This window comes from Spermophilus citellus (genome assembly GCF_964194105.1).
Source record: "Spermophilus citellus genome assembly, chromosome: 3".
Classification (NCBI taxonomy): domain Eukaryota; kingdom Metazoa; phylum Chordata; class Mammalia; order Rodentia; family Sciuridae; genus Spermophilus; species Spermophilus citellus.
Genome location: NC_138184.1, coordinates 176,443,448 through 176,468,957, shown reverse-complemented (window position 1 = coordinate 176,468,957; position 25,510 = coordinate 176,443,448). Strand labels below are relative to the sequence as shown.

The 25,510-nt window shown below is 33.1% G+C and overlaps 1 protein-coding gene across 1 annotated transcript in view; it reads left to right on the top strand.

The window, feature by feature from the left end:
• Window positions 1-25,510, top strand: part of COG5 (component of oligomeric golgi complex 5) — a 336,390-nt gene that overhangs the window by 20,025 nt on the left and 290,855 nt on the right. Inside the window, exon 6 of the mRNA XM_081282899.1 lies at window positions 12,748-12,868. Coding sequence (XP_081139025.1) covers window positions 12,748-12,868 — 121 coding nt within the window. The remainder of the gene's footprint in view (window positions 1-12,747; window positions 12,869-25,510) is intronic.

Genomic DNA, 25,510 nt, shown 5'->3' with positions numbered 1-25,510 from the left:
TAAACAAATTCTCTTGGATATGTTTATTCCTAAGAATATCTATGACAGGTCATATAACTCTATGTGTAACATTTTGAGGGATGCCAAACTGTTTACAAGGCATCTGTACTATTTTCTATTCCCATCAGGAATGTGTGAAGGTTCTAAGTTTTCTATTTCTTTCCAATGTTTTTCTTTTTAATAGAGCAGTTGTATTGGATGTGGAAAAAGTATCTCAATCCAGGTATAGATATTCATGCCTGTAATCCCAGTGTCTTGGGAGGCTGAGGCAGGAGGATTGTGAGTTCGAGGCCAGTCTCAGTAACTTATAGAGGCTCTAAGCAACTCAGCAAGATCCTGTCTCTAATAGAATACAAAAAGGGGCTAAGGATGTAGCTCAGTGGTAAAGCACCTCTGGGTTCAATCCCCAGTACCTAAAACAAAACAAAACAGAAACTCATTGTCATTTTAATTTACATTTCCCTAATAACTAATGATATTGACTGTGTCTTATTGTGCCTATTGACCACTTATATATGTTCTTTAGAGGAATGTCTATTCAAACCCTTTGCCCATTTTTAAATTGGGTATCTGTCCCTCTTCCCTTTGTGTTAGCTTTCTGTTACTGTAAGAAAACTCTAAGAAGTCAGATTTTAAAGAGAAAAAGTTTATTTTTATATTTGATCATAGTTTTGGGGGTATCACCGTGACTGGTTGGCCTCATTGCTTTGGGCCTGTGGGGACACAGCACATAATGGTGGGAGTGTATGATAGAGGTCATTCACCTCTTGGTGGGGAAGTGAAGAAGGGAGAGAAAGACACCAGAGTTGTATAGCCCCCTTGAAGGCATGTCCCCACTGACTTAAGATCTCCTACGAAGTCCTACCTCTTGAAGTTTTCTACCACCTTTCAATAGCACCAACTTGAGAACTCACTGAACAGGCTCTGGGGGACACTCCACAACCACACTATATCACTCTTCCATTCTTCCTTATAGAATTAATTCTTATTAGTTTTTTTCATGTAGAAGATATCATCCCATTGTATTCTGGCTTCTAAATGAGTTATGAGAAATTGTCAGGACTATGATTTGCTGTTTCCTTTGGCTGCTGCTGCTGCTGCTGCTGCTGCTGCCGCCTTTTTTTTTTTTGGTACTAGGGATTGAATTTAGGGGCACTGTACCACTGAGCTATGGATGTGCTCAGTGTTAAAGCACCTCAGCCTTTTTATTTTGTATTTTTTTTTTTAAAGAGAGAGAGGATTTTTTTTAATATTTATTTTTTAGTTTTAGAGGACACGACATCTTTGTTTGTATGTGATGCTGAGGATTGAACCCGGGCCACACGCATGCCAGGCAAGCGCGCTACCGCTTGAGCCACCTCCCCAGCCCCTTTATTTTGTATTTTGAAATAGGGTCTTGCTAAATTGTTGAAACTGGCCTCAAATTTTCGATCCTCTTGTCCAGCTCTCAAAGTCACTGACATTACAGTCATGTGCCATCGTACTCGGCTCCTTTGGCATCTTTTAAGATTTTCTTCCTTTTTGATTCCTCTCAGTATCAGAAAGCGGTTTCTTTTACTCATCTCATTTGCAATTCGTTTTCTATGTTCATTGTATGAATTTGTCTCCTTTATTTCTTTTTTTTTCAAGAAATGTCAACATTTTAATTTTTTTTCTCTTTTTTATTTATTTATTTATTTATTTTTTAATTGGTTGTTCACAACATTACAAAGCTCTTGACATATCATATTTCATACATTAGATTGAAGTGGGTTATGAACTCCCAATTTTACCCCAAATGCAGATTGCAGAATCACGTCGTGATATAATGAGAGCAACTATGAACAGAGTAGGGAGGAAGAGCAGGAAGAAAAGATTAACTTTAAACAGAGACATGAGATGGGAGGGAAAGAGAGAGAAAAGGGAAATTGCATGGAAATGAAGGGAGACCCTCATTGCTATACAAAATTACATATAAGAGGTTGTGAGGGGAATGGGAAAATAAACAAGGAGAGAAATGAATTACAGCAGATGGGGTAGAGAGAGAAGATATGAGGGAAGGGGAGGGGGATAGTAGAGGATAGGAAAGGTAGCAGAATACAACAATTACTAATAGGGCGTTATGTAAAATTGTGGATGTGTAACCGACGTGATTCTCCTTTATTTCTAACCTGTGATTTCTTCAAGTCTACACTGTTCTGTTTCTTGAGATTGTGATTAAATTTACGCTCAAGGGCTGGGGGTTTGTCTCAAGCAGTAGCACGCTCGCCTGGCATGTGCGGGGCGCTGGGTTCAATCCTCAGCACCACATAAAAATAAAATAAAGATGTTGTGTCCACCGGAAACTAAAAATAAATATTAAAAAATTCTCTCTCTTTTTCTCTCTTTTAAAAAAATTTACACTCAATTATTGTTATAAGTTCTTTACCCCCTTTATTTTATATTTTTGTTTCTCCCTGCTGTTTTCTGAAGTGTTTTTTTTCCTTCCCTCTAAATTAGATGATCTTCCATTCTATTAATTTTTTCTTTAGCAACTGATAGATTGTGGATAAGCTAATCTAAGTAATACTATTTTGCTAAATCTTGGTCATTATTTAATTTTTATTTATTTATTTTTCTTCATTGTGTAATTTTTTAGAAGTTTGATTTTTTTCTTTTCCTAAAATGCTGCATCAACTCTCATATTTCCTGTTTCTTGAACATATTCTATTGAGGTTTTTTGTTATCTGAATTCAGTAGGACAGTGTTATTGGTTTTTACAAATTTATCTTAGTGTTGTTTGTTAGCTCTGTCTACTGTAAGTCCAGTTTCCCTATTTGCCTGGTTGTGTTTTGCTATGGGTTGGATATTTTACTTGAGAGATCTTTTTTTTTTTTTTTTAATATCTGAGTCTTTCAGAGAGGATTTATTTCTCTTAAAATAAGCATTAAACTCAGTTTTAGCCCCTGTCCCCTACTTTGCCTCAGAGGCTATCAAGATTCATCTGGAATTAGCAAGTATTTTAAGATTACAAGTGCATTTGCTTCTTTATTCTTTGGGTTCACTTCTTTTGCTTCACATTTGGTCTGATATTTGTGTTATCATTTCATTGCTCTTTTGAAATGTCTTTATGTTTGAGAAAACATTTTTAGTTGTTTTCCGTGGGAAGCAAATACCTAGCCTGCCTTTACTGAAAATAGGAAAACTGCATACTTCATCTTTCTAAAACCACATCAGGTTGTTTTTTTCCACTTGATATAATTATTCAGTTGTTTCTCATTAAGAAATAGAATGAAGGCCCTTGTCTTTAATGGGCATGAGCCACTTCATGATGTGGCCTCTTTTTAACTTTATCAACTTTGCCTTTTGTCATTCTAAAAATATTTACCATGGATACTATTTAATTCTAAACTACTTATTATTTCTGAGTGTGCAAGAGATTCTCACATTTATTCATTTGCACATTTTCTCTTTCCTAACTCAGAATGTTCTTGATACTTAACATATTTCATTGGGTATGTCAGCTCTTGTGAGTTCTGTTCTCCTTACTCTGGCAAAGCGTAATATTTATTTTTCATTATTTGATTCCTTTAATAGTCACATAAATATTTTCATATAGCTCTTTCTGCATAACTTTGCCTTTCTTTAAACTCTTCCATAAGACTGAATTCCTTGAAGGTTATGATAATACATTAATATTTGAATCACAACCTTAGCAGAGTATTATGTACCAAGCACTTATACTTATTAAAAAAATGAATAAAATGGCTGGGTGCAGTTGTGCATCCCTGTAATCTGAGAGACTCAGAAAACTGAGGCAGGAGGATCACAAGTTCAAGGCCATCCACAGCAACTTAGTAAGACCTTCAGCAGCTTAGTGAGAACTGTCTTAAAGCAAAAAATAAAATAAAGTGGTGATGCAGTTCAGTGGTTACTGGGTTCAATCCCTATTACCAAAAAAAAAAAAAAAAAAAAAAGGACTACAATAATTTTTTTCCATAGCACATTTGTGTTTTTTTCAAACATGTGGCATGTGATTAAAACAAAACATGTTATTTTTAATGTATTTGTACTTGTCTCGTATTACAGTTTGAGAAATAGAGCATGCAAGAAGAGTTTGAATGTCTTTTTCAGATGGTGGAGATGAGATATTTTCAAATTATTTTGGGGACAGCCAGCCAGCAATAGATACATTTTTGGTCAGTGAGAATGCAGAGGAACCTTTCTCATAGGTATAATGGAGAGTGGAACATTGTTCAATCTGTAATATCAACCTAGCACCTGTTCTTAAACCTCAGTTCCTGAATTTTTGCTTCTTTTTCTGTTACTGTGGGCTTTTTCTTACTTGTGCTGTGGATTAAGCGTCAGTCTTTTCACTTGCTCATTTTTCTGTTTACTCATTCTTGTATCTCAAAGCTTCTGCTTATTGCTGCCTCAGGCTCTACCTTTTCTTGTATTCATACTTTTATAAAAAGAATAGCATGTACAATCAATTCACAGTCTGGGAGGTTCTTATGGTAGGTAATGGAATTGGTAACTAGTGACAGACTTTGTATGGCTTCCTTTAAGCTAGCATTGTTTCCCTGATTTAATCAATTTTGGCTTGGGTTGCAAGGTCATATGGCTTGGAATATGGTGAACCTCTAAAGAAATGCTCAAACTATTTTTCTGATAAGGTTCATGCACTCTTAAGTGCTCAGAGCATTGGAAGAGTTCTCTCTAGGGAGCTAGTGTTTTACTTTTATGTTAAAATACATATCAAAACAATACTCCCCGTAGTTAAACTGAAATGTAAATGTTGCTTTTTAGGATTTTTTGGATACCTTTCTCATTTTATTTTAAAAACATGGCATTAAATTTCATTGGAAGTCATTTTCTTACTGAAAGAATGGATTAACATGCAAATATGGTGTTTTTAATTAAGAAAAATTATTGTGTTTATGTGTTTACAAACTTGCCCTAATAAAGTTAATTTTTCTTTCTTTCTTTTTTTTTTTTTTTGATATTGGGGATTAAACCTAGATCTTCATACATTCTAACCATGCACTTTATTGCTGAGATGTACAGTAGCCCTAAAATGAAATTCTGTTCTTTTGGAAAAAGAATGGAAGTTAACTTTGACTTAGTATACTTTAAAATATTTTTTGCATATGAAGACATAGGCCTATTTTTTTTTTTTAGTGCACTTGTCCGAGACTTGTCTTCATTATATTATATTGTTATTTTGATTTGCAGCTCATTGTTTAATTTTGGTGAAACAGTTGAAATTAATTTAATTAAAATTTAATTTCAATTAACTTCTTTGCACTCTAACACCAGATCTTAAACATGCTAGAACCATGCATTTATTTTTTCTCTCCTTTGTTGAATCTTTTGAAAGTAATTTTCAAGAATCTTCCTTATTATTGTAACTATTATTATTTTTTTGGTACCAGGGATTAAACCCAGAGTTGCCTTACCACTGAGCCACATCCCCATTCCTTTTTAAAATTTTAAATTTTGTTTTAAATTTTGAGACAGGATCTTGCTTAGTAGCTTAGGGCCTCACTAAGTTGCTGTAGCTGGCCTTGAACTTGCAATCCTCCTGCCTCAGCCTCAGTTGCTGGGATTACAAGTATACACCATGTCTGGCTAAGAATCTTTCTTATTTTTGCCACCTATCTGGTTATTAGTGATTTAAAAAAAAATCATGGTTATTTAGGACTTAGCAGTTTATAAGACATTTCAAAATGTTCTAAATCACTAAACTTTTATAATTATATTTGAAAATTACTTTATGGGTGAGTCATCTTTTATGGGTCAACAAGTGGAAATTCTGAAAGTTATGTGCTGAAGTTCATATAGCTGCTCTGCAGCAGAGTTAAGACTGTGCTCTGCAGCAGAGTTAAGACTGTGAGAGTGTTTCTTTCTTTGTTTTGATTCAGTGAAATATATTTTTAAAAGGGAAAAAAAGCAGAAAATATGATTCCTGTTATTTTTTTCCAAAGTTTGCTGTACTTAAAGAAAGCAAAACCAGGGGCCTGGGTTGTAGCTCAGTGGTAAAGTACTTGCCTAGCACATGTGAGGCACTGGGTTCAATCCTCAGCACCACATAAAAATAAATAAATAAAACAAAGGCATTGTGTTCATCTATAACTTTAAAAAAAAGAAGAAGAAAGAAAAAAGAAAAGCAAAAATCAAAAGCAGGTTCACAAAGAAAAGATGAAGCATTGTATCTTCAAAGAGCACTACAGCTCTCAATCCCTCTAACTAGCTGCATGAAAAGGAACAAACTTGAGTATCATTTTTTATAGTGAAAGTTCAAACTGGATCTGTGTTCTTTTCTAGCTGTAAAATGCTATGATTCTATGAAGTTGTGATAGCTTATTTTATTAATTTTTGAAGATGTTTATGCAAGAATGAGAGGTCAGGATTGTTCATTTTAAGATTAACATTTTATTTATTTTTTATTGTTTTTTCTTAGTTATACATGACAGAATCCATTTTGATAGAATTATACAAGCATAGATTATATCTTATTCTAATTGGGACCACATTCTTGTTGGTGGGCATGATGGTAGGATTCATTTAGGTATTTTCATATGTGTACATAATAGGTAAATTATGTTAGATTTATTCTACTCTTTTCTATTCCTATCCCCCTCCTTCCTTTCGTTCCCTTTTGTCTAATCTACTGAACTTCTCTTCTTCCCTTGTCCTCCTTTATTGTGATTTAGCTTCTACATATCAGTGAAAACATTTGACCTTTGTTTTTTTGGGATTGGCTCATTTCACTTAGAACAATATTCTCCAGATCTATCCATTTACTGGCAAATATCATAAAGTCATTCTTCTTTCATGGCTGAATAATATTCCATTTGTGTGTGTGTGTGTGTGTGTGTGTGTGTGTGTATGTATCACAATTTCTTTATCCATTCATCTGATGACCATCTAGGTTGGTTCCATAGCTTAGCTATTGTGAATTGTGCTGCTATGTGTGTAATGTGGTTGTGTCACTGTAGTATGCTGATTTTTAAATCCTTTGGATATATGCCTAGGAGTTAAATGGTGGTTCCATTTTTAGTGAGTGAGATTTGCATTTCCCTGATAGCTAGAGATGTTGAACATTTTTTCTTATATTTGTTGATCATTCATAGTTATTCTTTTGAGAAGAGTTTGTTCAGTTTCTTTGCCCATTTATTGATTGGGTTATTACTATTATTATTGGCATTACGCTTTTTGAGTTATTTGTATATCCTGGAAATTAACACCCTGAGTTGTGGGGGTGGCACAGATTTTCTCTCCTCCTGTAGGTTCTCTCTTCATGTTCTTGATTGTTTCTTTCTTTTTAAAAAAATGTTTTTGGAGTTGTAATTGGACAGTGTGCCTTTATTTTATTTGTTTATTTTTATGTTTTTTTAAAGATTTTTTTATTCTAATTTGTTATATATGACAGCAGAATGCTGCCTCACACATGCTAGGCACATGCTCTGCCACTGAGCTACAATTCCATCCCTCTTGATTGTTTCTTTTGGTGTAAGAAACAATTATTTTTATTGTTAAATATTAATCCTCATTTTCTATACTACTTTGTTGTTTAAAAAAAAGAAGACACCATAAAGATAGCTGAGTAGAGGGGCTGGGGTTGTAGCTCAGTGGTTGAGTGCTTGCCTCACATGTGTGAGGCACTGAGTTCAATCCTCAGCACCACATACTTAAATAAAATAAAGATATTTAAAAAAAAGATAGCTGAGTTGAATAAATTTGGTCAAGTTATTCCAAAGTTAAGAAAGAAAGGAAGGAAGAGAAAAGAAAAATGTACTCAGGTACATTTTAATATCTTTATTTCCAGTACAGTATTTAAATTTTCCTGGTTCAACTTATACTCAGTTTTAACTTAGAAGGAAGTTTGTTTTAGAAACTTGTTGCCTTTCGAACAGGTCCTACAGCTCTTTGGAATCTCACTTGTGTTTCAGTCTCTGGTTTTCTGTTCACTTTGTCAGCCATTTCCATTATAAACATTGAGGAATTTTAATGTTTTTGTTTAATCTATTTCTTATTTGAGCTCCTGATTAATGATAGATAAAGGCAAGAAAGAAATAGTTATGAAGGATGTTTTTTCCTTGAACATAAACTTGCTAAGATACTATCTCCAATTAGAAGAAAGGATTTTTATACCTATTCTTCTTCTTTTTTTTTAATCCCCATTTTACTCTCTTCTCCGAAAGCCTTTTCTTCCTGAAGCAGAAGCTTCTGGCTTCATTTATATCCATCACCCCAAAGATTATGTCTGTCTTCATTCATTTTAGTAATATTGTTTGCTTATGAATTGTGTTTTCCAGAAAAAATTTTGAAAAGCTTATTTTCCTTTAAACAGAACATTTACATTTAAAAAATTTTAAACGATCAAAGAATAATTGAGTTAACTTTCAAGTTCTATAAGTTTTTAACTCTTAATTATGTTTTAAATATATAATCAATTTATTGAGATGTAATTCACATAAGTTTTCTTTTTATCTTTAAAGTCATAAGTAATAGGGCTGGGGTTGTGGCTCGGTGGTAGAATGCTCACCTAGCATGCGTGGGGTACTGGGTTTGATTCTCAGCACCACATAAAAATAAAGATATTGTGTCCACCTAAAACTAAAAAAATAAATATAAAAAAATCATAAGTAAGAGAGTTTGTGAAAGTTTGGAATGAAAGAAGAAATCATCCATGAAACCTTTTCTCATTTTTATACATATAATTATATATATATGTTTTTCATTATGTAACTTTGTAGGGTTTTAAAAAATTTTTCGGTTGTTGTATCAAATAATTTAATGTACCTTTTAATGAAATACAAACCTATTTTACTTGCTTTATAATTATCCTTTGAACAAGTAAATGTATCAGGAAGGAAAGAAGAAGCAAGATGGTAACAGTAACATAAAAATGCCAGTGAATTTAAACCCTATAAAAACAGAGCAACTAGGATAGCAAAACACTAAAAACCCATACTGATGGAAGTGATGCTGCTTTAGTTTGAGGCCTAGCCTTTAAGGAACTTTTATTTCTCCTCTGCAAAAACCTGTGTCCATGTAAGAAGTCCAGCTACCTATTACCACCATGCTATGAAGAAAGCTATATGAATCTGATGAGTGAGAAGCACCCAGTGAAGCCTTCTTGGTCCAGATCAGCTTAGTTGTTAGCCGAATGAAGCACAGCGAGTAGTTCCAAGTGAGACCACCTGGAGTACTGGGACCCTTCCTAAACTTTTAACCCATGGAGTATGAAATAGTTTTCAGCCACGAAATTTTAGGCTGGTTTCTTGTGCAGCAGCAGAGAATTGATAGACCAACCAAAGTGATTTTCATTTATAGACTCCTATCAACCTATGTCAATGCAGGGAATATTGTTTTTATAAACTTTTCTTAGGAAACTAGTAGTGTTTTTCAGATACCAAAATGATTAGAGAAATACCAGTGTAAAGACTTTCGGTGAGCATTAGAACTAAGATAAATAGGGCCGGAAAGGAATGTATAGTAGGTGATAACTGTATGCTTTGATAAAGAAATAGAATCCAGAAAAAATTTAGATCATTTTCAACAATCATAGTTTTATTATGGTGTTGGTTTTGTTAGATACTGTTTTCTGTGTATTGTGCAGTTAAGCAAATAAATTATTTTAAGTTATCACCCGTATCCTTAAGAAACAAGAGTCTCAGCATGGAAATAATGATATACTGATATAATATAGAAGGTTAAATAAATAAATAGCCTGTTCTTTTGATCTTTAATTGGAAGTTATCCTTAGGAACTTGAGATATTTTAATTTTATTTTAAAAGAGTGCAAAATTATATATTTCTCTGTATATATTTATACATATGTATATGTATAATGTTAATCTGAGAAGTCTATATTGTAGATTAAAGCAAATGAATATTTATGCTATATTTTAATCATGACATTTCCTAGCTATATCTATGGAAAATTCTCAGAAATGAACAAAACTAGTTCCGAGAATGTGGTCTTGAAATGCTATTTCTTCCTAAAAGAAACAAGGGCTTCTTTGAGAACTCTTTGATTCCAGGTCTGGGACATGAAATATATAAAATGATTTTGAAACATTTTTTATACCAGATACCAAAGAAGATATTGGTGACTACTATGTCTATGACAAAAGAAATCAGAAGCCAATTTAAAGATGCCCGAGGTTGCTCAACTATCTCACTTTCAGCCCTAAAAATCCTAAATTTGGGAGATTTTAGTCTCAGACAGTGTGGTACAGTTGATCACTCTGAGGCTCCCACTAGCCACAATGGGTCAATTTGAGTACCAATAAGGATAATAGCTCACAACAAATTGACATATTATGTTTACATTTATGAATTCATTTATAATGGAAATAAAAACAAACTAAGAACAAATTCTTGTTGTTTGTTCATCATTAGTGGATATTAGGAAACCCTTCCTTTTGGAAATACAAGCTGAGAGGAAGATAAGTATTTATGCTTACTTTCCCGTATGAGCTGTACCCTTAAGGATAGACAAATATACTTAAGGTAAAAAAATTTTCATAGAGAAATTTTTATGTGCTAGCAAACAAAGATTAAATAATTATACATCATTTTGCATTTACTCAGGTTTTAATGAATTTTGATGTTTAATATCAGTGGTTGCTAATAATAAAAGAAAATCGAACGTATGACTTTATTATTGGTTGCTAATAACACAAGAGAAAATCATACATGTGATTTATTACCACTTAATGATAACTTGCCAGAAATGATAAACCTAAATCTGAAGAACCTGTCTACATCCTGTTTGTAGGAAATGTAGAAGATTGAGGAATTTCTTAAACTACACTATGGGAATAGAGTCAACAAAACCCATTCTGTGGAAACTGTAGTTGAGATGATCCAATATATTCAATATATTACAAAGAATAAAAGGTGGTGAGGAAACCCACAGATCAAAAAAGGGTGACATTGCAACACTTTAGGTATATATGTTTCTGTAATAAAAATATGGAAGTGATTCCCATAGAAGTGAGAATAGTAATTTCTCTTGGGCGGGGTGATAGACAGTGACATGATTGGGAGGGAGCGTAAGAGGGGCTTCTGTGCTAGCTCACACAATTCTGTTTCCTTTCTGTGGGTGGTTCCCAGTTCATTGTACTAATGCAAGTAAAATAGCAATAGTCATGCAGTAGGACAGTCAGTAAAACTTGGTGACAGATTAAGTATGATTGTGAAAAATAAAAACATTAAAAATAAACTCAAAGATGTTATTATTTTTCACAATCATACTTAATCTGTCACCTGTGGTTATTAAATAAACTGATGCTTGATTATCACCCCTAGAGATGTCCAGATCTTTAATTTCTGGAGAGAAATTCTGATTTTGTAATCTTTATTGTTTTAAGTACCTCATACTGTAGTTAACTCTGAGAACCAGTCAAGTAAACATGTTTAATACTCCGGTGTCTATGACTTGCGTATGTTTGTAAACATTATATGTTTTTGTGCATGTATGTGTAGCTTGTGGGTGCATGAATATGGCTGAGTGTGGCTCTTATATATTATGTGTTTCATCCATGAAAGAAAACTTACAGCTGGAGGCTCAGGATTCTCATTTTCCTGGATCTTTTAATTCTTTACTGCCACCATTTAGGATTTTCTTCTTTAGGCAGAGATCATGTCTTTGCTTTTCAACTAGCTTTGGCACTGCTCAAAGATTGTGGTGATGAGCAGCATAGACTGTTTCTTTTTTCTTTGTTATTACTAAGGCTAAAGATCACTATATATTCTTTATTTCTATGGACTCCCTTCATCTCACTCTGGCAACTGTTCTGGATCCAATTTCTGTAACAGAGTGTCCTGAAATATACGAATCTTTCTTAATTAGCCTGATGGTAGGAGATAGACATGAGCAGTGGGGACATGGAGATTAAGTGGTTACATCTATGCAATCCTTTGGATAGGTAATAAGCCTTTAGATAGGTTAAGACTTACTATTAGATCTAGGAGAGAAAAGGGAATAGGAGGTGATGAGAAATTATGTGAGAGTTTTTCTTTCTTTTTTTTTAGGTAACTATTTTTTTTTTTTTTTTTTTAGTGATAAAAACCATTAGGGAAATCCAAGTGGGGTATATTTATTCTTTATGGCTGGTGAAATTGGGAGAAGTTTGAAGACTGTTCAGATAGGCACCTAGAAAAGAGAAACCAGGGTTGGAGAGAGTTAAGCAGTAGGAAGCCTAGCACAGTGGCTGTCCACTTTGGCTGCTGTGGGTATTAAATAAACCTATGGATAGTAAATAAACTGATGCTTGATTATCACCCCTAGAGATTCTGATGTAATTGTCAGGGATACCACCTGTCAGTGTTGAATATCATTGATTTAGAGCAGAAAACTGGTCTAAGACTACAAAAAATCTTTGGCTTGCACAGTGTCTCAATCCCAGATTAATTCTATCTGGGATAAATTGGAGTTTATTGTGAAGGGTAACTATGGTACAGTGGGTTGCTCCCTAGAAGATTTGATATTTTTTTAAGATTTGTATTTATTTAGAGAAGTAAGGCATGAATGAGTCTTTAGCATCTGGAAAGAATGGACAGATTAAGGGCTGGGGTTGTGGCTCAGTGGTAAAGCGCTTGCCTAGCATGTGTGAGGCACTGGGTTTGATTCTCAGCACCGCATATAAAGAAATAAAATAAAGGTCCATTGACATTAAAAAAAAAAGAATGGACAAATAACATATTATTAGTAATTACAATGAAACTTGATTGGATCTGCTACACATATTTAACATTGTGATATTTGCACAGGTTGCCTGTGATTTGCTTCGGAGAATTATTCGCATCTTGTATCTCAGTAAGAGACTCCAAGGACAACTGCAAGGGGGAAGTAGAGAGATAACAAAAGCTGCTCAGAGTCTCAATGAACTTGGTAAGTCCTTTTCTGATTATTTAAATAGAGGTTTAAAGATTTTAAGTTTTAGATTTATTGATATTTATTATTACCGTTAACAAATATTATTGAGCAAGTTTTTGAAAAGTTGGCTGTAGATAGCATTGTCACATTTTTCAGAATTGGTTAGTAAAATAATTTGCTTTCTTGAATGTCTGTTACTTTTAAAATTATATCATAAATTGGTCCTTTTTCATATATAGATCTGTAGATTTTGACATTTGTGGATTCATGTAACCACCACCACAGTCATGATATAGAATAGTTCCTTTATTGCCCCAAATTTGCTCATCAACACTTGATAATCACATACAGACCATCTGCCTCTAATGCAGGCAACCACTGATCTTTATTGTTGTGTTTCATCTTTTTAAGAAAGTCAAGTAAATGAAATTATAAAGTATGTAATCTTTTGAGGTTGGCTTCTTTTACTTGGCATAACACCTCTGAGATTTATCCAAGTTGTTGTGTGTACCACTGGTTTGTTACTTTATATTTGTTGGACTATCATTCTGTGGATGTGCTGTGGGTTGTTTATTGATTCACTAATTGGACATTTGTGTTCTTTCCAGTTTTTGGTGATTATAAGTAGAACTGCCATAAATCCTTGTGTTTTCATGAGAGCTTAATTTTTCATTTCTCTAGGGGAAATGTCAAAGAGAAATGCTGTTTCTAGGTGACAATTCCTATGTTCATATTTTGCCTACATTCCTTATTTGTTCATTCTATACTCAGACATTTATAGCAGGCCCTTAGCATTCAGGGGTTTAGTGTTCATGGTTCTGACTGCTAACAAGCTTTAAGGTCCATTATATAGCAATTCATAATTTTTCTGGGAAAATTTTTTAATAGTGAATACACATAGAAATGCTCACACCTGTGGTTTATTTTTATTTTTATTTTTGTTTATTTATGACAGTGGAACACATTACAATTCTTATTACACATATATATGGTTGTATATAAAGTATGTTGACACCCAATTTGAGTCTTCATATATGTACTTTGGATAATAATGATCATCACATTTCCACCATCCTTGTTAATCCCCTGCCCCCTCCTTTTCCCTCCCATCCCTCTTCCCTATCTAGAATTCAACTAATACTCCCATGCTTTCCCTCCCTACCCCACTATGAATCAGCCTTCTTGTATCAGAGAAAACATTCGGCATTTGTTTTTTTGGGATTGGCTAACTTCACTTAGCATTATCTTCTCTAACTCCATCCATTTACCTGCAAATGACATGATTTTATTCTCTTTTAATGCTGAGTAAAATTCCATTGTGTGTATATGCCACATTTATTTTATTCATTCATCCACTGAAGGGCATGTAGGTTGGCTCCACTAAACTATAGTTTAGCTATTGTGAATTGTGCTGCTATATACATTGATGTGGCTGTGTCCCTGTAGTATGCTGTTTTTAAGTCCTTTGGGTATAGGAGAGGGATAGCTGGGTCAAATGGTAGTTCCTTTCCCAGATTTCCAAGGAATCTCCATACTGCTTTCCATATTGGCTGTGCTAATTTGCAGTCCTACCAGCAGTGTATGAGTGTACCTGTTCCCCCACATTCTCGCCCAAACTTGTTGTTTGTCTTCACCATAGCTGCCATTCTGACTGGAGTGAGATGATATCTTAAAGTAGTTTTGATTTGCATTTCTCTGATTGCTAGAGATGATGAGCATTTTTTTAAAATATATTTGTTGATTGATTGTATATCCTTTCCTGAGAAGTGTTTGTTCAGGTCCTTGGCTCATTTATTGATTGGTTATTTGTTTTTTTGGTGCTTAGCTTTTTGAGTTCTTTATATATCCTAGAGATTAGTGCTCTATCTGATGTGTAAGGGATAAAAATTTGCTCCCAGGATGTAGGCTCTCTGTTCACCTGACATATTTTTTTTTTTTTCTGAGAAGAAACTTTTTTGTTTGATTCCATCCCATTTATTGATTCTTGGTTTTAATTCTTGTGCTATAGAAGTCTTATTAAGGTAATTAGGGCCTAATTCCATATGATGAGATTAGGGACTACTTTTTATTCTATTAGATGCAGAGTCTCTGTTTTAATTCCTAGGTCCTTGATCCATTTTGAGTTAAGTTTTGTCCATGGTGAGAGATAGGGGTTGGTTTAATTTCATTTTGTTGCATATGAATTTCCAGTTTTCCCAGGACCATTTGTTGAAGATATTATCTTTTCTCTGTGCATGTTTTTGGCAACTTTGTCTAATATAAGATAATTGTAATTTTGTAGGTTAGTCTCTGTGTCCTCTATTCTGTACCAGTTTGTTTTGGTCTACCAGTCTGTTTTGGTTACTATTTGGTTACTATGCTGTTTTTGTTATTATTGCTCTATAATATAGTTTAAGGTCTGGTATCGTGATGCTACCTGCTTCACTCTTCCTTCTAAGGATTGCTTTAGCTATTCTGGGTCTCTTATTTTTCCAGATGAATTTCATGATTTCTTTTTCTCTTTCTATGAGGAATGCCATTGGGATTTTGATCAGAATTGCATTAAATCTTTATAGTGCTTTTGGTAGTATGGTCATTTTGATACTATTAATTCTGCCTATCCAAGAGCAAGGTAGATCTTTCCATCTTCTAAAGACGGTTTTCTTTGATTTCTCTCTTTAGGGTTCTATAGTTTTTATTGTATAGATCTTTCACCTTTTTAGTTGGTTTAAGTGGTACCTTGTGGTTTTCTTTGGAGCACTCATGTAAAAGAAACAAACAAAATAACACTTGAAGGGATGTTAGCAGTCATTTAAAGGGGTAGCAGATTATTTCCTTGCAAGCATGTGTGGTTGTTCTTAAAAGTTTTTGCCTAGCAGCTAATACTTAGAGTAAAACAAGTACAGTAGTAATACCTATATTATAATTCACACTCCTAAAATTAAGTTAAAAGTGATCTGCCAACCATATGACGTTTTGAATTAGTGTGACTAGACAAAATACATTGACAAATAGAAATGAAGTATATTCTGAGGGATTAAGGATGTGTCAAGTGATTACTGTTGGATACAACTTTCTTTTTTGGGGTTATGAAAATGTTCTGAAATTAGTATTGTATAGAGTTGTCTATGTACTATAAACTGTTGATGTGAACACTTTGAAGGAATGAATTTTAAGTTATATAAGATATATATGTACTTTGAGCATCCATAATTGAAAAACCCAGAATTCAAAATGCTTCAAAATCAAACTTTTGAACACTGATATAACACTACAAGTGGAAAATGGCACATTTGACCTCTTGTGATGGGTCACAGTCAAAATGTAGGTATACCACATACATTTGTATAAAATTGTCTATAGGCTATGTGTATAAATGATATATGAAATATGAACAAATTTTGTGTTAGACTTGGTCACATGACCAAGATATCTCATTACATAAGTTAAAATGTTCCAAAATCCTAAACCCAAAACACTTCTGGTTTCAAGCATTTTGGATAAGCAATTCAGCTGTATTAATTTAAAACACATATTTTGAATATCTAGTGATAATTATACTCTCCCTTTCTTTCATCTTTCCTTCCTTCCTTCTGTGACATAATAAACTCATATATTGAAAATACGTAATTTTGACATGTGGCATCACGAATAACAAGACAGTGAACATAGTATCACTCTCCAGAGTTTCCTCTTGACTCCTGGTATTCTCTCTTCAAGTGTTTACTGATTTATTTTCTGTATATAGATTAGTTTCCACTTGTATGCTTTGTATGTGTTTTTTCCAAGCTTCTTTCGGTTGTCATAATTATTGTGAAATGCATCAGTATTATGTGTATCAATATATTATTTTATTTATTTGTTTTTTGGAACTGGGGCTTGAATTCAGGGGCACTTAACCACTAAGCCACATCCTCAGCCCTTTTTGTATTTTATTTAGAGCAGGGTCTCCCTGAGTTGCTTAGGGCCTTGCTAAGTTGCTGAGGATGGAATTGAACTGACAATCCTCCTGCCTTAGCCTCCCAGCTGCTGGGATTACGGGCTTGCCCCACGATTCCAGGCTAATAATTTATCTCTTTTTATTGCAAAGTAATGTTCCTTTGATAGATCCCAGTTGTTTTTATCCATTCATCTGTTGGTGGACATTTGGGTTATTCCTAATTTTTGGATATTAAAAATCAAGTGTTATGAACTTTTATGTACAGATCTTTGTATCTTCATTTCTTGTTAATTACCTAGGAGCGGAGGGTTTGCATCATTTGGTAGGTGTGTGTTTAACTTTTAAAAAAATTATTGAAGTGTTTTCAAAGTAGTTGTAATACTTTACATTCTTATCATTACTGTGTTTATATTCTACTTCCCCTACATCCTTGCCAACATTTATTGTTTTCTTAAATTGAGCCTTTCAAATTAGTTATATTTGAAAACACATTTCACCAGAGAATATTTTAAATGGCACATATGTATATGAAAATATGCTCAACATTTTTATAATTTAGGAAAATTAAGATTAAAATTAAAATCATACCATTATCAAATTGACAAGAATTATTTTAGTGTAGACTTGTACTTTTTTAATCAGGTTGTTATTGTGTATTGATTTAAAAAAATAAAACTACATAGTGTGTTTTGCAAAATTACATTTTATCATTTTTTATTTCTAATTTTTCTTTAAAAACAGCCCCTTTTAGGGGAGGGTTCTTGGATTGAGCTCAAGGTCTTGTGCATGCTAGACAAGCACTCTATCCTTGAGCCTGATCTCTAGCTCAAGAAGTTTTGAGACTAGACAAAATGTATGTGGCTCATACTACAAAACAATAACATTTTTAAAACACTAGTAAGATAAAATACTTGGGAAAATGTTTATTTTATCATACTACTACTTTTTCCAGCTATTATTAACCCATTTGAGCAGAATTTCTACATAATTTTAAATTTAAAAGTTTTCAGAATATTTTTGAATAGCTGGATAAACTATCATTGTAAGCCCAGAGGATGGCAACTTTTTAAATTCAATGAGTGTCTCAAAACACTTAACATGAGGGCTGGGGATGTGGCTCAAGGGGTAGCGTACTCGCCTGGCATGCGTGCGGCCCGGGTTCGATCCTCAACACCACATACAAAAAAACAAAGATGTTGTGTCCGCTGATAACTAAAAAATAAATATTTAAATTCTCTCTCTCTCTCTCTCTCTCTCTCTCTCTCTCTCTCTCTCTCTCTCTGTCTCACACTCTCTCTTAAAAACAAAACAAAAAAAATGAAAAAAAAAAACACTTAACATGATTCTGGGTCAGGTTGAGTAACAGATTTGCTTGTTCCATGAAATGCATTCCTGCTTTATCCATGTTGAATTGAAGAAGCTGCATTGTTAAAAGGAGAATGTGCTATATTTCTATAATCAACATTAGCACTTTCTGATTTTTCCTTTGTGGTGTTATTAGGTATTCCACCTATAATACAGCCATTGGTGAACAATTGGATGTAGTCTTTGGTTCAGTATTATCAATGCTAAATTTGGCTGGGTATTGTTGATCTGAATATTTAAATATAGAGAAAATGAAAGATATAAATCTACTATTTGGAATTTGGCCAGATGATTCTTTTCTTGTATACTGATTGCCATGAATTTTAGAGAAATTCATTTTGTACTTAGTTCTTCACTATCTGTGACTTCTTTCTTTTGATTAATTGTACATGTTTATGGGATATTTGTTATAATTTGGTACATGTGTACAGTGTAATGAGATCTAATTGTGGTAATTAGCATTTCAGTCTCTCTAAATATTTATTATTTCTTTATGTTGGGAACCTCTGAACCCAACTCTTCTAATTCTTTATAAAAATATTATTAGTTGTAAACCATAGGCACCCTACTGTGCTGTACAAAGTACTAGAACCCTGAACTTTTTATTCCTCCTCACTATGTTTCAGTATCCATTTTCTGACCTTTCTGTATATCCTTTCTCCCCTACTCTTCTAGTTTCTAGTGATTACTATTTCACTTTCTACTTCTGTGAAATTAACTTTTTTGGCTTCCATATATGAGTAAGACTATGTCTATTTGCCTTTCTGTGTCTGACTTCCTTCATTTATGTCCTATAGTTTCATCTGTATTGCCACAAATGACAGGATTTTATTCTTTTTATGGCTGACTAATATTTTATTGTGTGTATGTGTATATATACATATATATATATATATATATATATATATGTATATATACACATATCAATCACAATTTCTTTATTCGGTCCTTCATCAGTGGACACCGCTTAATTCCATATCGTGGCTTATTGTGGATAGTGCTGCAATAAGCCTCATTGTGCAAGTATCTGATAAACTGATTTAATTTTCTTTGGATATATACCTCGTAGTGCAATAGCTGTATCATATTTTACTTTTTTGAATGTTTTCCATAATGGTTGTACATTGCCTCCAACAGTGTATAAGTGTTCCTTTTTCTCCATAGCCTTACTAGCATTTGGGGTGTGTGTCTGAGTGTGTGAGTGTGTGTGTGTGTGTGTGTGTGTGTGATTTTTGATCATAGCACTTGTTAAGTGGGGTGAGATAATCTCTCATTGTGATTTTGATTTACATTTCCCTGATGATGAGTGTTGCTGAACATTTTCCATATAGTTGCCATTTATAGATCTTCTTTTGAGAAATGTCTCTTCAAATCATTCATTCATTTTAAAAATCAGATTATTAATTTCTTTTTTGGTTGTTGAATTTTGAGTTTATAATATATTCTGAAAATTAATCCCTTGCCTGATGAATAGTTTCCACGTTTCCTCCCATTCCTTAGATTGTCTCTTCACTTTGTTTGTTGTTTCTGTTGCTGGTGAGAAGGTTTGTGTTTTATATCTCATTTGTCTGTTTTTGTTCCTGTTGCTTGTGCTTCTGAAGTCTTATTAAAAAAAAAAAAATTGTGTGCTGGGGTTGTGGCTCAGCGGTAGAGCCCTCGCCTAGCACAAGTGAGGCCCTGGGTTCAATCTTCAGGACCACATAAAAATAAATATAATAAAAGCATTGTGTTCAACTACAACTTAAAAATAAATTAAAAAAATTGCCTATACCAATGATTTAAAATGTTTGTTTCTCCTATATTTCCTTCCAATAGTTTCAGGTTTTACATTAAAATCTGTATCCATTTCAAATTGATTTTTATGTATGATGAGAGAGACAGGTCTAGTTTCAGTCTTTACTATGGATATCCAGTTTTCCCAACACCATTTATGGAAGAGATTGTCCTTTTTCCAATGTACGTTTTGGGTACCTTTGTTGAAGATCAGGTAGCTGTAGATGGGTGTATTTATTTCTGGGTTCTTCATTCTTATTTATTGGTCTATGTGTCTGTTTTTATGCCAGTATCAAGTGTTTTGGGTAACTATAGTTTAGTAGTATATTTTGAAATCAGATATTGTGATGTCTGCCTATGATATTTTTCAATTACTTTCCTTTTATTTCTCCATATTTATATTAGAAAGATATTTAAAAAGTTAATCTTTTTATTAGTGTCTTAACATTTAGAAGATATTTTTGAAATTCATGACTGTGTGTTCATCATAACTGAGGATCTGTTTCTGGTTCAGAAGTTTTATTTTACTGACACCAAAACTTAATTTAATAGATGTTTATGGATATTTTATTGCCTTGTTCTAAAGAAGGCATTAATTTGACTCAGTTATTCATAAGAACTAACAACATATCAAAAAGAATGGAAAAGCCTAGCAACAAAAGCAAATGAGGGATTGTTTGCAGGGGATTCACATAAGCAGCCCATCTTTTAGATTGAAGTCCTTAATTGAGGTAGGAGGATTCATTTATTGTCCTTTCTCCCTCCTTTTAGTGGGTATTATTTTCACTCTACTTTTGAGGGGAAATAGAATATGGGATTAATAGACAGGATGGCTGGTTCTCCATATACTATAAAGATAACTCATTCTTCTAAAATTTTCCCAATTCTGTACAAACCAATTTCATAAGAGAAGGATTTATAATCTAGAGCACTAATAATTCATTAACTTGCATTGAGGCGCATGCTATCCTTTGACTGAAAACAGTATGATTTTTCTTTCTGCACAGATGAAATGGAAACATATTCATAATTAGCAACTTGTTTGGTAAAATTTGAGTTAAAGCTGGGGAAGATCATTGTGTGATGTCATGTGATTAACAATATATATACTTTACCTGGAATACTAAATAAAAATCTTGGGTCATGGAGAGCTCTCTGATTATTGCTAATCTCTTTATATGTAGTTTTTATTTATTCTTAATGCTGTTGACTATCCTCTTTTGGTCTACAGTTTTCTCCAATTAGAATAGAACAAAATTGATTAGGTTTCTGCTTCTGGTTAAAATTATATTTCAGAGCTTATATTCCTGACATGAATTGGAATTTTGAATGTTTCCTAAATTTCAGTCATGCATTTTATCTCTTGACTGTTAAACTGAGTGATTTGCTATTAATACCACTTGCTAAAACAAATGTTAGTATTTGAAATTTACAGATCAATGTGATAAACTTTGGATCTTTTTATAATATTGATGCTTTTGCAACTGAAATGTCTTTTCACTTTTAAAATATCCTTTTATATCTTTAAAGGTTTTCATTTAAAGTTTCTTTTTTATTAAAAATAATATATTGGGAGCTGGGGCTTGGGCTGTGGTAGAGCGCTTGCCTAGCATGCCTGAGGCACTGGGTTCGATCCTCAGCACTACATAAAAAACTAAATAAACAAAATGAAGGTATTAAAAATTAATTAAAAAAACCCCAGATCATACTTTTTGCTTCTGATACTCTGATCTGTTTATGAAAATCATGATTTATAATTTATTTATCAAATATTAGGTTTCAACATCTGTAATCCCTGTACATTGTTAGGAACCTGATATAAAATGAATGAATACTTGTAACTTTATTTGAACAGAGAAGTTCAGGCTCTGTTCTTTTATTTCTTTAAGCATAAAACTCACACAACAGCAACAATAACAATAATAATGATGATATCCATGGGGAAAAACCCTGTCCTCCAGTTTTTGCATTGGGACTCATCTGTATTTTCCTTGAAGTAATATGAAAAGAACTTCCTTGAGTCCTCTTACTGTATGACTTAGATAAATTTATTCATTTATTCTGCAAGTAATATATTGAATACCTACTGTGTGTGCCATGTACTGTCCTGGACATTGAAGCTACATTACTGAACAAAACAAAATCCCCTACTCTTTTTATAGCTTATATTTCCATAGATCTTAAGGTCACATATCTAATGTATCTGTAAAAATCTGATTGTAGATATCTTAAACCACTAATGCTGTATTCTTTCCTTAAATTCTGTGGCAGCATTTAATTGGTTTGCAAAGGAGATTGTTGCCATTGTTAGAAGTCCCAATATCTCTTTTTTTAAAGGAGAAAATTCACATATTCTACTGTATATGTATACCTTGAATATAAAAGTAGTATAAAATTAGATGAAAATGATAAAATGACCTCTAAGTATGATAGCCTCATATTTAAAGCCAAAAATAAAATATTTTAATATTTATATGAATGATATAAAGATATTATATAATAAAGATATCTAATGAAGCAACTGTGGATTGACTTAATATTCTATATTAAAGATACTGAATTAAAGATCCTTTTTTTTAAATATAATTAAGCAGTAAAAAATAATGAAGTAATTGCATATATTGGAAAGTATTCCCTCCAATAATTTTTATTACTTATGTTCTATCTTCTGAGTTTTACATTTTTTATTCCTAATCTATGATATATTATTATGAGAGAATATTCTTTGCCGCAGTCTGGCTGGGCACAAAATCACGAGCCACTCACACCTTGTAGATTCAAACAGCAACTCTTTATTCTCGAACTGTCACCGGCACTTTACACACACGTTCTGGGCAAAATCCATGTTCTGGGCAAAATTCATGTACTCCACCATGTTCTGGGCAAAATTCACTACTCCACCAGGCTCTGAATCCCAAATACTTTCTGAATCCCGTGAGAACTCAACGGGAACTCAAGGAGCAGGCGGGGCTTCAGGCAGCAGGATACGCCCTATTCCCAGCAGGGTACACCTTAAACCTGGAATCACCCTAAACCCAAGGAGCAGGATACTCCCTAATCCCAGCAGGATACACCCTAAACCTGGATCTGCCCTGGTCCTTGAGCAAGGTCACCTTACTCAAGCATACATGCAATGTCACTGCAAATGACCTGGGTCCAAAGGCAAGCCCATTTCCACAATGGAGAGTCCTTCCTCTAAGCAACATGGAGTAGACTGACAAAGAAATTGCCATGCGTCATTCCTACTTGGCAATGGCTCTCAGCAATTCTTAAAATATTCTCTTATATTTTTAAAATATTCTTTTATATTCATAAAAGTATTTATGATATATACAGTCTCATCCATTAGTGCTCTTATTGTAGCTGTGGTATTTTCTTAATTTGATAAAATAATGCATTTATTGGCAAACATTTCTGATTCATGCACAGGTGAGAAAAGTAAGATTTATATTATTTTTGGTATCCAATAGTTACTACACAAATTAATGTTATAAGATATTTTAGTTGGTGAAAATTTTAGAAACTTTTATTTCAGGCCTATTAAAAATTGTGTATTGATAGATTATAAATATGCCATGAAACTGTTTCTAGTATTAAATTAGTTTCTTTCTTATAGGTCTTAGGTGATTTGTTTCTTAAATGCATTGAATAGTGTGTGTGTGTGTGTGTGTGTGTGTGTGTGTGTGTGATAGAGAGAGAGAGAGAGAGAGAGAGAGAGAGAGAGAGAGAGAACTTTGTTATAAGGAATTCAATTTGCATTTAAAAATCTACAATGTAATGACATATAGACATTTGCAGTAAGTATGTTTGAATTAGATTTTTATGTCTCTAAATTATTTACTTATGTGACTGGGTTTAGCTACCACCAGGTGGGGGTGATGTTGTGCTCAGATCCAAATGGTCAGAAAGGTCTACCTTTAGATGTGAGTTTGCCTGTTAGAGGTAAATATGCAATTACACACTCACACAAAATTCTCTTCTTTTTTTAAACTTACTGAATTTATTGTTACTAAAATTTATATTGGATAGATAATACCCATGTAGCATTAATCATATTTTATTAGTTTTATCTTTCCTCATACAGTGTCAAAAATTCAGGATAATGTTTATACAACAACAAGTGGAGTACTTATTAGAAACTTTAGTCCGTTGTTTTTCATACATTTAAAAGTTATGGTAGCATTTCTATGTTTTATTCCATATGGTTGGTTAGGAATGCTAATGGAAAGCTATATATTTTACCTACTGTCACCCATTGCTGGAACATTTATCACTGTTTAATTTATTTAGTGAAGGTTTTTGTTTTGTGTGTGTGTGTATGAGTGTGTAGTGGTGGGTATTGAACCCAGGTGCTCTACCATTGAACTATGTCCCCCACTCCTAGTGTAAGGTTCTTTAAACTAGTAATTATAAAACTATTTCAGTTTGCTGGTTCTAAAGGATTTTCTATTTGAACGCTGAAGCCAGTAGTGTTCAACGTCTTTTCCATTTTAGCATATATCATTATAATATTAATTTTTGAAAATTAAAATGTGTCTTAAATATACACAAACATTGCCTCTGACTCTAGGCTTATTTTGTTGACTGTTCCTTTTAAAATGGTGTTAGTTTTCTTCTTAATGAAATGCAACTTAGAGTCTCTAAGTCAAATATTGTACAGGAACCCTAGGAAAGTTGTTGTACTTTTTATTGCCACAATTATAATTCATTACTCTGTGAATAGAAAATCTAAGAACAATAGGAAATAATTTAAAAATACTCTTTGGTCTGATAATTTTAAATTAGCAATGGGTTAAGTTAGAAAGACTCAATGTAAATTTGTAATTATAGATATATTTACAGAATTCTACATTTTAGTACTGGGTAAACAATAGGGTAGGCAGGTATGACCTTCTGAGAGACATATTCAGTAAGATTGAATCTAGTTTTATTCATTCGTTTTAATTTCTGTGTTAGAGACTTGACCTTTTGATTGTTGGAAATATGTTCTTTTGTTATATATAAATGGAAAATAATGCTGATAATATAGTTTAGGGTTAGTGTTAGGTTTAGGGTTAGGGTTAGGGTTAGTGTTAGGGTTAGAGTTAATAATGCTGATAATATAGTTTTATCATCACAACTAGGAATATATTCAGTGGTTGGGGTGATGATCTAGATTGATGTTTCTGTATTGATTATGGTAAAATAAACATAAACACTTCACTTTGAAAAATAATTTCTCAAACTCATTATATCTGACAAACCATTTTCTAACATCTGAAGTTTGTACCATGTTAGCTCAAAATGGCCAAATTAGTTATCTAGGGATATAAATCTTGTGGCTAATTTATTCTAGTGGGTACATCAAGAAGGCATGATGCTCAGAATGAGGTAGTTCATAAAAATTTATGAAGGTTTTTCTGTGGTAGTTGCTTTGAAGTATCTGTATCTAAATTAAATGGTTTGTATCTTGGGTAATTTAATTGTTTACTTCTCAGGTTTATCCAGAGCTACTTCTTGAGGAAAATGCTGACATTGCCAGCCAGTATTCTTGAATACCTTCTTCATATGTTCTAGAACATAGTACATTTGGTAGTATTTTTATTTTTCAATATAGAGTG